This window comes from Pristiophorus japonicus, chromosome 6 (assembly GCF_044704955.1).
Source record: "Pristiophorus japonicus isolate sPriJap1 chromosome 6, sPriJap1.hap1, whole genome shotgun sequence".
NCBI lineage: Eukaryota > Metazoa > Chordata > Chondrichthyes > Pristiophoridae > Pristiophorus > Pristiophorus japonicus.
In genome coordinates, this window is record NC_091982.1 from 225,994,610 (window position 1) to 226,010,497 (window position 15,888).

The 15,888-nt window shown below is 42.0% G+C and overlaps 1 protein-coding gene across 3 annotated transcripts in view; it reads left to right on the forward strand.

The window, feature by feature from the left end:
• The window catches only part of u2surp (U2 snRNP-associated SURP domain containing), a 112,257-nt gene that overhangs the window by 63,168 nt on the left and 33,201 nt on the right, over positions 1-15,888 (forward strand). For all 3 annotated transcript variants that reach the window (XM_070883660.1, XM_070883662.1, XM_070883663.1), the window contains 4 exons: positions 6,100-6,204; positions 6,341-6,407; positions 6,497-6,654; positions 14,730-14,892. In XM_070883660.1, coding sequence (XP_070739761.1) covers positions 6,100-6,204; positions 6,341-6,407; positions 6,497-6,654; positions 14,730-14,892 — 493 coding nt within the window. The remainder of the gene's footprint in view (positions 1-6,099; positions 6,205-6,340; positions 6,408-6,496; positions 6,655-14,729; positions 14,893-15,888) is intronic.

Consider the following 15,888-nt stretch of genomic DNA (forward strand, 5'->3'; position numbering starts at 1 on the left):
GAGATAGGATAGAAGTTAACATGACCAAAGTTTAAAAAGAAATTTTTTTTAAAAAGTTTAGTTTTTATCATGATGAAGAAATTTGACATTCCACAAATATAAAAATTAATTTTTCAGGGGAAGACAGTTGTTTAGCAGTCAATATGTTGTTAAGCCTTGTTGGAATAGGTGTAACTGGGGTTAACATTTAATGGGCTATTTAACAGCGATATTAGTGCGGTAAAGCTCAAGTTTTAATCAGTGCCACTGATTTCACAGATTGCCAACTATGGTGGGGGGGGGGGGGGGGGGAAATCAGTGAGTGACTGACTGCAACTTCAGGATTTTTGCGTAGATGCACATGTGGTAAATCCTGACGTTACTGTCAGTTTGGGAGGGGTAATGACTGAACATTGTGTCTTAGAATGCTTAGGAGCCCCACAGTGGTAGAATGTGGAATCGCACCTTCTTACCCCACATGTTAAATTCTGAATCTTGCCAATGGTGGAGTGGAGGAAAGCAGCAGTAAGTGGAGTCTAGGGACCTTGTGTGCAGGATGGAAAATTGGCGGGATAATCCCGTCAAGCCGTTGGTGTTCGAAAGTGATGGCCGCTATTGATGAGACCTCCGACTTGATTCTCTAAACATCTCAGCTAGGGAATGTCTGTGGCATGGAAGAGGGGCTAAAAGAGAAGGGGCTAAAAATACTAGGAAGTGGCTGAAAAATAGTTTATTTGGAAATAATTAGTTTAGGACTCCTGTGTGATGGATATAGATGTATGTGAAAGGGGTGCAACGAATGTGGTGGTGTCTGAGGTGAGGATAGTGCAACCACTTCCATTGTAAACTGATGTCTCCAGGAACCCCCAACTTGCATAGATAATTGTTTTATTTTACATGTCACCCAAAAAGAAGGTTCTTCACATTTCGTGTATTGGCCTGTGCAGTTGACTTTTTGAATTGATAGGAATGAGCCAATTTTTGTAATGCTGGACTCATTTTGTGTTACAAACTTTTGGTGATACTTTTAATTTCCAGTGTTCCTGACCAGATTCACAATTACTGAACCTGCATGACTGTTTTGCTGCCCAGCCTAATAGTTATGCAGGCAATTAAGTAAACAAAAAAGTAAGTTGTTTTTTGACATTTTAAAAATAACATTGCTGCAATATATAAAGAGGCCAGAAAGGGATAGCGACGGGCTAAGTGAATGGGCAAGAACGTGGCAGATGGAATATAATGTGGAGAAATGTGAAGTTATCCAAATCGAAAAGCAGAATATTTTTTGAATGGAGGGTGACTGTGAAATGTTTGCATTCAGAGGGACCTGGGGGTCCTTGTACATGAATCACAAAGTTAACATGCAGATACAGCAAGCAATTAGGAAAGCACATGGTAATATAACCTTTATTACAAAAGGATTGGAGTAAGAGTAAAAACAGCTTACTGTAATTATGTAGGGCCCTGGTGAGACAACGCCTGCAGTACAGTGTACAGTTTTGGAAGGATATACTTGCTTTAGAGCGAATGCAACAAAGGTGCACCAGACTGATTCCTAGGATGGGAGGATTGTCCTGTGAGAAGAAATTGAGTAGACTTAGCCTATATTTCCCAGAGTTTAGAAGAATGAGAGGTGATCTCATTGAAACATATAAAATTCTTACAGGGCTTGACAGGGTTAATGCCGAGAAAATGTTTCCTCTGGCTGGGGAGTCTAGAACACGGGACTTGACAGGATTGATGCTGAACGGAATGAAAACAGAAAATGCTGGAAATACTCAGCAGGTTGGGCAGCATGTGTGGAGAGAGAAATGGTTAACGTTTCAGTTCGATGACCTTTTGTCACTGGAAAAAATTAGAGATGTAACAGATTTCAAGCAAGTGCGGGGGTGGGGGAAGGAAAGGTCTGATAGGGTGGGTCTGTGAAGGCAGAGTGATTAAATGACAGAAGGTATGAAAGTACAAAGTAAAAGGAGATGGTAATGAGACAAGTAAAGAAAGAAAAGATGAGTCAAGGAGAGGTGCAAATTGGAATGGCAGAATCAACAGTTAGCATATGAAAAGATGGGGGCAGATGTTATGGTCTGAAATTGTTGAATTCTATTTTGAGTCTAGAAGGCTGTTAAGTGCCTAATTGAAAGATGAGGTGCTGTTCCTTGAGCTTGTGTTGAGCTTCATTGGAACATTGCAAGAGGCCGAGGATTAGTGACAGATGACCGGAAGCTCGAGGTCACACTGGCGGACTGAAGAGAGGTGTTCTGCAAAGTGGTCACCCAATCTGCGTTTGGTTTCCCCATGATGGAGGAGACCACATCGTGAGCAGCGAATACAGTATACTAAATTGTAAGAAGGTTCTTTTATTTTTAATTTTATTTCATATGTCCAGCATCTGCAGTATTTTGCTTTCGTGTTAGATGCTGGGAGGATGTTTCCCCTTGGCTGGGTAGTCTAGAACTAGGGGTCATAGTCTCAGGATAAGGGTTGGCTATTTTGGACTGCGATGAGGAGAAATTTCTTCACGAAGAATTGTGAATCTTTGGAATTCTCTGCCCCAGAAAGCTGTGGATACTCAGTAGTTGAGTATATTAAAGAACCAAGATCGATAGAGTTTTGGATACTAAGGGAATCGAGGGATATGGCGATAGTGCAGGCAGGTGGAGTTGAGGTAGAAGATCAGCCATGATCTTATTGCATGAAGGAGTGGGCCCAAAGGGCAGATTCTTGTTGGGATATGGCCATTGTTTTAAATTAAGAATATTGATAGCAAAAATACTTCCTTGGATCCACTGGTTTTTCTTTTTTTTTAAATAAGAGATAGAAGTTTAACTCCCTCTCTACTTTCTCATGTGGCCTTTCCAGCTTTGGATGGCAATGTTGTCAGAAGCCACTCAGCTAACTGCAATTATAGGTTCAAGTCAGCAAGTGTAGTCAATCGATTCAGCTGGGGCTGGTCCTTTTGCAGGTTTCATTATTTTTTTTAATTCAGTACAGCCTGAGTTCTGTTATATACTTGGCTGGTGGTGAACTACAAAATGTCTTGACTGGCCTCGCTCTGGGTCCTGGATACAGAGATATGCTAACTCTCCTTAATCAAGCCTACAGCACGCACCAACTGAGTAGATTCACAAAACATTCTTTATCAAAATGAGAGGCTTCAGGTCAGGCATTACCAGGAATTGTAGTCCTACCAGGCACTTTTATTTAAAAAATATATATTTAGCTGTGGAATAATTAAAAGGGGGGGGGGGAGGGGGAAGTACTTTTCATTGAGTATGCAGTAAATATCATATTTCTTCATATAAATTGCACTAATAAGGTGATATGGAATTGTTTTTTGGGAGGAGTATTCAGTTTGGTATGGCAGCCTTAAATCCTTCCAATTTTTTTGAAAGTATATTTACTGTATACCTTTTACAGTATAGTAGCCTGGTACCTCAAGTGATGGCTGCTGTACTCAGCAGTTTGCAACAATGAGTCCTTGGTCTTCCACTGTTTTGACTTTTTCCCTTGTTGAGCTCTGAGAGCCACCAGGTAGACTGATGCCTCCATAAAGCATTCCATCTTGGGAAGGAAAGGCGAATCTGCAATAATCCTTTCTCTTATCCCTCTGGGATCCTGCTGAATTATAGACCTAGCTGTGTGATTGTGTGATCGTGGATCCGTGCTGGAGGCAACTGGAGAGAAAATTGGTCCCCCAAATCCCCATCCCACTAGTAGAAAGATGAGAGCTAATAAATGCCACTGTCAGCATGGGCGGGGCGGGGTGGGGGGGGAAGCGGGCGGGTGGTAGTGGTGAGCAACTTTCTTTTCTTACATCGCCCCAGCCGTGCAGGATTTTGTACACCCTAAATGTTAGCAATTACATTTGTGTAAGTAAACAGGAGCTTCCATTTTACTGATTCCTCCAGTGCTGGACTGTGTCTGCCATCTGCAAGATGGGATACAATCTTCTGATATCACCAATGCTTGCTAACCTGGAGGCATGGAGTTTGGTATTTTTAGATATGTAGGCTATTCAGAGCTGATGCTGTATGCTTCTTGATGAAATTTGGTGCTCTATAGTATATAGAAGTTCAGTCCGTACATAAAATAATTACATTAGCTCTGAAAAGCCCACTTTATTAAAAAAAAATTCTAGTGGTCTTTAAATTCTGCCTCTGAACTGAAGTAGCTCTTGGTTCAGGGATGGTATCTCCTTTCCTGAAATTGGTGGCCACAGTCCAGACAAATCTGTAATTGGGAGCATAAACTGCATGTTATGCTTGCTCAGTGGTTCAAAGAGTACTTTACATGAGATTATGCCCACTAGCTGCCTGCTTTTTAAATAAACCAGCGTTCAGTGTTTGATACATATTCGAAAATTGACTCTGGAATGCACGGAGTACAATATGTTGCATCTTTGACTAGCTGGTTGCTTCAATTAAGCATTTAACCTGAATAGCAGCTGTAATTATTTTTTAAATTACAGCGTTTTATCCTACAATGAGGGGACAAGGGACAATTTTTCCTGTAACAGGAGAGTAGTCATAGAATGTTGGGTGGGGGATAGAACAAATTTTTCACAGGAGTTTTTGAAACATGGCGTGTTTCGGCACAAGTAGCTACTGAGGCAGACGCCGTTACATTTAAAAGGGAAGTATTTGAATAGGAAGTGTCTAAAAGGATATGTGGAAAGGCAAGGAAATTGTGATAGAGTAGATAGCTCCAGCTGTAGAACTGGCCTAGGCATGATGGGTTGAGTGGCCTCCTTCTGTGCTCTAATTTCTGTGAATTAAAAATATAGATATATATAGCATGCTAGTGGTGGAATAGCATTATATTTGCTATTAATGGTAGTTAGCTATAATAAATGATCAAATTAAGATATAAACTAAAATATTTTTAGTGAAGCACCAACAACCTAAACTTGTATGGGTTTTCTCTCCCAATGGTGTTCCAGGACTGTACTCAAGCTTTCAGAATATGCATTGCTTCCGTCTCCAGGACCATACATTGGTGTCATTGATTTCTCTAAAGGTTACAGTGGTACGATCAGTAACCGTCTATCTAAAATTGCTTCAACACCTGACCTTGCAACAAGCCAGTTGGTGATCGGATGGATTAGTGCTGACCAATTGGATTGTTGGAATGCCAATTTATGGTAAGCGGTTACTGATATTTAAGCAGCCATTAAACCTGCAAATAAAAACTTCTGAAAATTGTTTCAAAACACTACAAGACAACCATAGTTAATGTAAAACTCCACTAACAAAATACCAGAGTAATTGCAGTTGAATAATGTTTGTTTAATGCTAGATTGACCATAGACAAAGACCCCCTTCTCCATAATTGAACAGTAACATCAAATCAACTTGAACGATGTGATCACATATATACATTTTTTTACACTTCCATTCTACAAACGTCATTTATCGATTCTGCAAACTGTTCAGTACTCTGGTTTCAAAATCTTGTTTCAGTTTTAAAACTTGCCGTATGCTGTTCTTTGTGTATGTGTGTTTTTTTAATATGTTGCATCTTTTACTTGCCATCAAAGCCTGGAAAGTAATGCACACAAAAGTATCATTTTCTTAAGCCAAACTATTGTTTACTTCAATTTAACTAGCATATGTGAAACATCATTCCATCAACTTTTCTGTTCAGTATGTTCTGGAAATGTGAATGCCTGTTGATATTAAAACCCTTCATCCAAGGCACTGTTAATTGGAATACATGTTTAAAAATACTTAAATTTAATATTTACTCACCAGAAACATACTTGATAAAAATATTTAGCTTCACTGATATGACTGGTAACATCTTTAGCATGACTATGGACGTTACTTGGCCAGAATATCGTTTAGAACGATTGGATTTCAAGAACAAAACCTGAGGGTGGACCAGAAACATTTTGGCTTTGCAAATGAAAATACTGGGTTTTTGTATTAAACAGAATCTAGACATTTTGCTTCCCACTGGTTACCAAAATCAATTAAGATGCTGCTTAGATTACTAAGCTTGTTAATGAAAAGTACCTGCCTGCTGTGTTTTGGAAAATCATTTACTATATAGATTCGTTCTTTAGCTTGTTAAAATGGTGTCCTCTTTGTGAATGGATTATCTTGATTTTGTTTTGTTTAGAAACTTGCTGTGTGTTATTCATCGGATGATCGAATTTGTGGTGCGTGAAGGACCTATGTTCGAAGCCATGATTATGAACAGAGAAATTAGCAACCCCATGTTCAGGTTTTTATTTTAATTCCATATCAGTGAATTATTATTTATCATTTGCCTGATAAAAATCATATTTAATAATAAAGAACATTTTTTAATCAACTTTAGCATGCAGGAAGTTTGTAAGAAATAATAATTGTTTTTTCAGATTCCTTTTTGAGAATCAAAGCCCAGCACACGTTTATTACAGATGGAAATTGTATTCGATACTACAGGTATATTAGTTTAATACTTGAAAAATATTAAATATTTACAAACTAAGATTCCACCATGCTAAACTGCACGGATATTACTTGCTTGACAGGGGGATTCGCCAACCAAGTGGCGAACGGTGGATTTTCGTATGTTCAAGAATGGATCATTTTGGCGACCACCACCTCTAAACCCATATCTACAAGAAATATTAGAAGAAACAGAGACACGTGTTGAGGAGAATGTGAAGAAGGGGCAGCTGAAAGAAGAGTGAGTTATACAAGTATCTCTGCAATATTTAATAGTGTTATGAGAAACCTTTTTATGGTTTATTTACAATGTTAGAGAAGTGATAATGGGAGACTTCAATTATCTTAACAAAGTGCTCAATTTTCCCCAAAGCATTTTTTTGGCATACTTGAAGAGATCCGCCCAATTTTTGGGGGCCCAAGTACGCCAAAAAAAAAGGTTGTAAGTTTCCCCATTGGATCTCTTCATTTTGGCATGGCCTAACCCGACCTTTGGTTTTGGGAGTGGAGCCTTGATCTGCGCCAAAACGATTGGGCTGCCATGGAAACCAGGGACACAATGCGAGCTGAGGCTGCAAAGTGAAGCATCCAGCCAGCTCCCAACACATTAAAAGAATTGAAAAACGCACATGGTCCTCTTTTCCTCGCGCCCCCGCCCTGCCTCCCTCGCAGATTTCCTTTACTGTTGGGAAGGTTTTTCAGGACAGGCCACATATGCTGGCCTAATCGGAACTGGAATAACTCTCAGCTGGCTAAACTTCCCTAAATGGCCAGAATTGGCGCGGGTGGCAGGTTACGCCTCCTTTGGCTGAAAAGAATCTGACTTAAAAAATTTAGTTACTAACTGAGTTACGCTGGTGCAAATTGATTGGGGAAACTGGGGATTTTTAAGTTAGGCCAGAAAAAACAGCCTGCTTCAAAAAGAAAACACGCAAATACTGTGGAAACTTGCGCCCATAGACTGGGATAAACGGCAGAGAGGGGGATGAATTCCTAAAATGTGTTCAGGAGATCTTTCTGGATCAGTATGTCTGTGGCCCAACGAGGAATGAGGCACATCGCTGGATCTGGTTCTGGGGAATGAGGTGGGGCAAGTGGAGCAAGTATCGGTAGGGGAACATTTTGGAGAACATAGTATATGGTTTAGATTAGCTATGGAAAAGGGCAAGGAGCAATCTAGAGTAAAAATACTTAATTGGGGGAGGGCTAATTTAAGAACAGATCTGGCCTGGGTAAATTGGAATCAAAGATTGGCGGGCAAAACTGTAATCGACCAATGGGCTGCCTGTAAAGAGGAGATGGTTCGGGTACAGTCGAGGTACATTCCCACGAAGGGGAAAGGTAGGGCAACGAAAGCCAGAACTCCCTGGATGACGAAAGAGAGAGAGTAGGATGAAGTAGAAAAAGGGGGGGTATGACAGATGTCAGGTTCAGCATACGTGAGAACCAGGCTGAATATCGAAAGTTCAGAGGGGAAGTAAAAAATGAAATAAGAGGGACAAGGTGAGAGTATGAGAATAGACTGACAGCTAACATAAAAGGGAATCCAGAAGTCTTCTGTAGTCATATAAATAATAAACAGGTGGTAAGGGGAGGGGTGGAAGCAAAATGGATACCTATGCATGGAGGCAGAGGGCTTGGCTGATATACTGGATGAGTACTTTGGCAGCATCTTCCTCCTTGGCAAAGACAGATGCAAAGTTGTAGTGAAAGAGGAGGTAGATGGGCTAAAAATTGATAGAGGAGATACTAGAACGGCTGGCTGTACTTCAAATAGATAAGTCATAAATATCTGGATAAGATGCATCCTAGGATGCTGAGGGAAGTAAAGGTGGAAATTGTGGCGGTATTGGCCATAATCGTCTAATCCTCCTTCGATATGGGGGTGGTGTCCGAGTACTGGAGAATTGCAAATGTTACGTCCTTGTTCAAAAAAAGGGTGTAAGGATAAACCCAGCAACTACAAATTGATTGGGGACTTTGAACGGGACTTTGTGCGAGTTAGGACACGGGGCAGTGAGCACAGGTGGTGATGGGTGAGCAGGACTTGGTGCGAGTTAGGACATGGGCAGCCAAGTTTTGGATGACACAAGTTTTCGTAGGGTGGAATGTGGGAAGTCGGCCAGGAATGTGTTGGAATAGTCAAGTCTTAGAGGTAACAAAGGCACGACTGAGAGGTTCAGCAGTCAGTTTAACCTCGGGAGTGGGAAAGCTTTTAGAAATGATAATCTGGGACAAAATCAACAACAACTTATATTTATATAGCACCTTTAATATAGTAAAACGTCCCAAGATGCTTCACAGAAGTGTTACAGGACAAAAATATTGACACCGAGCCACATAAATCGTCAAGGAGCGTCTTAAAGGAGGATGGAGAGGTAGAGAGGTTTAGGGAGGGAGTTCTAGAGCTTAGGGCCCAGGCAGCTGAAGGCTCGGCTATCAATGGTGGAGCGATTGTAATCGGGGATGCTCGAAGGCAGAATTTGAGGAGCGCGGATATCTTGAGGTGGCGGGGTTGGGTGGGGGTGATTGTGGGGCTGAAGGAGATTAGAGATGGAGAGATTTGAAAAGGATGAGAATTTTGAAATCAAGCCGTGCTTAACCAGGAGCCAATGTAAGTCAGCAAGCACAGGGGGTGATGGGTAAGTGGGACTTTGTGCGAGTTAGGACACGGGGCAGTGAGCACAGGTGGTAATGGGTGAGCGGGACTTGGTGCGAGTTAGGACACGGGACGGGGTGATGGGTGAGCGGGACTTGGTGCGAGTTAGGACATGGGCAGCCGAGTTTTGGATGTCTCAAGTTTTCGTAGGGTAAAATGTGGGAGGCCAGCCAGGAATGTGTTGGAATGGTCAAGTCTAGAGGTAACAAAGGCATGACTGAGAGGTTCAGCAGCGGATGAGCTGAGGCAGGGATGGAGACGGGCGATGTTACGGAGGTGGAAAAAGGCATTCTTCGTTATGCCACAGATATGTGGTCGTAAACTCATTTCAGGGTCAAATAGGACATCAAGGTTGCGCCAAGGAATGGAGTCGGTTGCTGAGAAAGGAGTTTGTGGCGGGACCAAAGATAATGGCATCGCACGTCCCAATATTTAATTGGAGAAAATTTCTGCTCATCCAATACTGGATGTCGGACAAGCAGCGTGCTAATTTAGAGACCGTGGAGGGGTCAAGAGCAGTGGTGGTGAGATAGAGCTGGGAGTCGTCAGCATACATGTGGAAACTGATGCCATGTTTTCGGATGATGTCGCCAAGGGGCAGCATATAGATATGAACAATGATAGAAATGGTAAAGACCATCTGGTCCATTGAGCCTGTCCCACATAATTGCGATACCTTGTGTATCGCAACATGCACTCCACCCCACCCCAAACCATGTGATCTCCTGGGAGAGGCAATCAAACAGAAACAGCCCAAGCCAATTTGGGGGGGAGAAATCTGGAAAATTCCTCTCCGACCCATCTAGGCGATCGAAACTAGTTTCTAACGGAATAGGATGAGAAACAGGAGAGTGCCAAGGATAGATCCTTGGGTGATCCTGGGGGTAACGATGTTGGAGTGTAAAGAGAAGCCGTTACAGGTGATTTTCTGGCTACGATTAGAGGGATAAGAATGGAATCAGGCGAGTGCTGTTCCACCCAGCTGGACGATGATGGAGAGGCTGTAGAGGAGGATGGAGTGGTCAACCATGTCAAAGGCTGCAGGTAGATCGAGAAGGATGTCACAGTCATAAAGATGTCATTTGTATAAGTGTGAATTAATTCAGGAAAACCAGCATGGATTTGTTAAAGGCAAATCGTGTTTAACTAACTTGGTTGAGTTTTTTGATGAGATAATGAGGGTTGATGAGGGTAATGCAGTTGATGTACTGTACATGGACTTCCAAAATGTGTTTGTTAAAGTGCCACATAATAGGCTTGCCAGCAAAGTTGAAGACCATGGAATAAACGGGACAGTGGCAGCAAGTGGCTAAGTGACAGGAAACAGAGAGTAGTGGTGAACGGTTGTTTTTCGGACTGGAGGAAGGTATCCAGTGGTCCCCAGGGGTTGGTACTGGGACCACTGCTTTTCTTGATGTATATTAATGATTTGGACTTGAATGTACAGGGCACAATTTCAAAATTTGCAGATGAGACAAAACTTGGAAGTATAGTGAACAGTGAGGAGGCTAGTGATAGACTTCAAGTGGACATAGACAGGCTGGTGGGATGGGCGGACACGTGGCAGATGAAATTCAACGTAGAAAAGTGCGACGTGATACATTTTTGTAGGAAGAACCAGAAGAGGCAACATAAACTAAAGGGTACAATGCAAAAGGGGGTGCTTAAACAGAGACCGAGTGTGCATAAATTGTTGAAGGTGGCAGGGCAGGTTGAGAAAGCGACTAAACAAGCATCCTTGGTTTGATGAATAGAGGCATAGAGTACAAATGCAAGGAAGTTATGAATAACCTTTATAAAACACTGGTTCGGCCTCAACTGGAGTATTGTGTCCAGTTCTGGACACTGCACATTGGGAAGGGTGTGAAGGCCTTTGAGCGGGTGCAGAAAAGATACACAAGAACAGTTCCAGGGATGAGGGACTTCAGTTACTTGGAGAAGCTGGGGTGGTTCTCCTTAGAGCACACAAGGTTGAGACGAGATTTGATTGAGATGCTCAAAATTATGAGGGGTCTAGATAGAGAGAAGCAGTTCCCATTGGCGGAAGGATTGAGAACCAGAGGACACAGATTTAAGGTGATTGGCAGAAGAACCAAAAGCGACATAAGGAAAACCTTTTTTACGTACCAAGTGGTTAGGATCTAGAATGCACTGCCTGAAAGGGTGGTGGAGACGGACTCAATTGCGGCTTTCAAAAGGGAATTGGATAAGTAGCTGAAGGAAAAGAAATTGCCGGACTATAGGAAAGGGGTGGGTGAGTGGGACTGGCTGAAGTGCTCTTGCAGAGAGCCGGCACGGGCTGAATGGCCTCCTTCTGCGCTGTAACCGTTCTCTGATTCTAAAACAGCCGCTGAAGTTCTCTAGAATAATTTTAAGATATGCGAGAATATAACAAACTATATTTTGATTGAATCATAGTATTGTCTCTAATATTGGGACAAGTGACTGTAGTCCTTGCACACTAGTTTTCTGTGCTACATGTTTCTTGTGTTTTACAGTTTAATAAATTGAAATGTGTGTCAGTGTAATTATAATGTAGTAAACCTTTTATATTGGCCTATGCTAACTTTTTCACACTGGACCAATCGGATCATTACAACTTATTATTGACTGCTACATGGTTCCCAATTAAACTTCCACACTGGACATTATTCCAGTTCTGCTGCCTCCTTGCCATAGAGGCTTGTCTTGAATATTTCAGCTCTGGCTCCCACTGAGGCCCTTCTCAAGAACTTGACTTCTTCCTTTGTTTTGGTTTTAGGACTGCCCTGTCTTGTACTCTGTTTTCCATCTTCATGTTGCTCTACCTGGTTTTCTGCTCATCCTCTAGTCTCTGAAATAAAAACAAAAAATGCTGGCAAACTCAGCAGGTCAGGCAGTATGTGTGCAGAGAGAAAGAGTGTTAACGTTTCAAGGCAATTACCTTTCATCAGAACTGGACGAAGTTAGAAATGTATCTATTTATAAACAAGTACAGAGCCAGGTAAAAAGAAGGGGTTGGGTTAAAACAGAAGAGAAGGTCTGTTATAGGGTGGAAGGAAGGAGTTATTTAAATGACAAAAGGGATGGTGCAAAGCAAATGGGGGTGGTAATTAGCTCCTATACACCCATCTTCTGTTTCTTTCCATCTCATTACCACCCCATTTTGCAATGCACCATTATCCGATTTGTCATTTAGTCACATCTGCCTTCCACCCTATGACAGATCTTTTCTTTTGCTCTTTCCTCTCCTCTCCTCTTCCCCCCCCCCCCCCTCCCCAGTCCCCGCCCCCTCACTTTCCCTGGCTCAGTACTTGCTCATAAACTGTTAAATCGATAACTTTTTCCAGTTCTGACTAAAGGTCATCGACCTAAACCGTTAATTGTCTCTCTCTCCACAGGTGCTGCCTGACCTGCTGAGTGTTTCCAGCATTTTCTGTTTTTATTTCAGATTTCCCGCCCCCTGCAGTATTTTGCTTTTGATCATGTCACTGCTGGCTCTCACCCAGCCGCTTCGACAGAACGTATTCTGTAATTTTCCTTCCTCAGGATACTTGCTGCCATCCTGTTGATTCTAGTGCCTTCCGAGGTTAGGCCTTGAGCTGACAGACTCACTTCCACGAGGTCCTTGCTGCCTCTCCACTTCCGGACTCTCTCCATTTCCAAGCTTCAGTGCAGATCTGCCTTCCCTTTGTCTGACTTTGTTGGAAACCCTGTTTAAAAAAGGGGGCAGACAAAAGGCAGGTAACTATAGGCCGGTTAGTTTATCATCTGTAGTGGGGAAAATGCTTGAAGCTATCATTAAGGAAGAAATAGCGGGACATCTAGATAGGAATAGTGCAATCAAGCAGACGCAACATGGATTCATGAAGGGGAAATCATGTTTAACTAATTTACTGGAATTCTTTGAGGATATAACGAGCATGGTGGATAGAGGTGTACCGATGGATGTGGTGTATTTAGATTTCCAAAAGGCATTTGATAAGGTGCCACACAAAAGGTTACTGCAGAAGATAAAGGTACGCGGAGTCAGAGGAAATGTATTAGCATGGATCGAGAATTGGCTGGCTAACAGAAAGCAGAGAGTCAGGATAAATGGGTCCATTTCGGGTTGGAAATCGGTGATTAGTGGTGTGCCACAGGGATCTGTGCTGGGACCACAACTGTTTACAATATACATAGATGACCTGGAAGAGGGGCCAGAGTGTAATGTAACAAAATCTGCAGATGACACAAAGATTAGTGGGAAAGCGGGTTGTGTAGAGGACACAGAGGCTGCAAAGAGATTTAGATAGGTTAAGCAAATGGGCTAAGGTTTGGCAGATGGAATACAATGTCGGAAAATGTGAGGTCATCCACCTTAGGGGAAAAAAAAAACAGTAAAAGGGAATATTATTTGAATGGGGAGAAATTACAACATGCTGCGGTGCAGAGGGACCTGGGGGTCCTTGTGCATGAATCCCAAAAAGTTAGTTTGCAGGTGCAGCAGGTAATCGGGAAGGCGAATGGAATGTTGGCCTTCATTGCGAGAGGGATGGAGTACAAAAGCAGGGAGGTCCTGCTGCAACTGTACAGGGTATTGGTGAGGTCGCACCTGGAGTATTGCGTGCAGTTTTGGTCACCTTACTTAAGGAAGGATATAGTAGCTTTGGAGGGAGTACAGAGACGATTCGGAGGCTGATTCTGGAGATGAGGGGGTTACTTTATGATGATGGATTGAGTAGACTGGGTCTTTACTCGTTGGAGTTCAGAAGGATGAGGGGTGATCTTATAGAAACATTTAACATAATGAAAGGGATAGACAAGATAGAGGCAGGGAGGTTGTTTCCACTGGTCGGGGAGACTAGAACTAGGGGGCACAGCCTCAAAATACGGGGGAGCCAATTTAAAACCGAGTTGAGAAGGAATTTCTTCTCCCAGAGGGTTGTGAATCTGTGGAATTCTCTGCCCAGGGAAGCAGTTGAGGCTAGCTCATTGAATGTATTCAAATCACAGATAGATTGATTTTTAACCAATAAGGGAATTAAGGGTTATGGGGAGCGGGCGGGTAAGTGGAGCTGAGTCCACGGCCAGATCAGCCATGATCTTGTTGAGTGGCGGAGCAGGCTCGAGGGGCTAGATGGCCTACTTTTGTTCCTAATTCTTATGTTCAACCCCCTCCTCTGTCTGTAACTAATGAACTGGGAAATCAGCTAGCTAATGGGTAAAAGTTTATATTTTCAGCATGATTTAGTTAAGCCAATAGTTTCAGTTTTGTGCTTAAAAATATTTAATTATCCAATAATTTGAATTAAGCAGCATAAATAATGCAGCAAAATGAGAATTTAGTGTTAAAAATTGAATTACCAGGCAACTTTAAGCAACTGAATTGAGAGTAGACTGATCAAGATTATAAATGCGAATCCCAAACGAATCGAATTGTACCAAGTTGACATGTAGATGGCTTGAAGAGAAGCAGTGAAATGTAATTTCCCTGGAAAGTTCAAACATGCATTTTTAATGCATCATAATAAATCTGAAGTTATTGACCGATATATAACCTCACAATTGGCAATTATCAAAAGACTTGACACACAAGTTTTATTTAAAATTGTACTTCAAGGTTGCTAATTGTAAGTAGTTGTATAGAAGATTATCTTTTATTATAAAATTGTAAAATATTTAACGTTTCATTTAAGTCAAAGGGATAAATTGGAGGAGCTCTTGCGTGGACTGACCCCACGAAAGACCGACGTTGGTGATGCTATGGTGTTCTGCCTGAATCATGCAGAGGCTGCTGAAGAAATTGTGGAATGTATTGCAGAATCTTTGTCCATTTTGAAGACTCCGTTGCCTAAAAAGGTTTGTTTTGTCCAACTGTACATTACGTCATCCTGAAATCCTTTTGAAAGATCCACTTTTAATATACCAACTGATTTTGGCTGCCAGAATGCAAGGTTTTAGCAGTTCTACCTTTAAATTCTCATCACTGGCCCCTTCACTTGCATTATACTTAGACACTTTGGCCTGGATTTTCCAGGGCCTTTGGTAGTAAGTGCCCTGCAAGTTCCAGGTTTTCACATGCGATGCGCATGTGCGATAACCTCGGAACTTGTGATCTGTCGAGTTTCAGCTTGACCGATCGTACGAATACGCAGGAAATGGACTTTCTCTGGCGCAGGGTTGGGCTATTTGCGCCTGGTAAAAGCAGGCGTAAGACCTTTTACCAGCGAATGGGTTTAAATAAATGTTTTTAAATGATTTAACCATTCAAAATCCATTAAAATTAGTTTAGATCCTTTTTGGCCCTTTGAAAAATGTTGACATTTATTTTTCAAAATTACATTTTTGTTTTAAATGTTTAATTAAATTGTATTTTAATTGATTTTGATAATTTGGTTTATTTCTTTTTAAGTGCAGTGAAATTGTGTATTTTTAGGGGATTCACATTATGCTTATGGGAATTCCGTACGTAAATGGAATCACCTTAAGCATAATGGGAATCCCCTTTTTCATTGGTTGGCTTGGCCCAGGTGGTCCCCGGGACGCTTGTGAACTTCATGCACCCCTGGGATACATAGGTCTTTACACAGGCATATACGGTACGCCTGTAGGCTTGGGACCGCAAGTGTATGACGATACGGAGGCACCAGGTAGGTGCAGAGTTTACTGCGGTTCGGAGGCGTCTCCCCACGGGAAGCCTCGGACTGCAATTTTCAGCCCTTTGTATTTGGCTCCTAAATGTTTATTACAAATTTATGGATAAAAGAGCAGCTGCTTCATGATGCACAATTGATCTCCAAGGTTATGGTTTTGGGAAAGTCAGTAAAGTAATCTGGAGTCTTGCTTGTTTGCAAG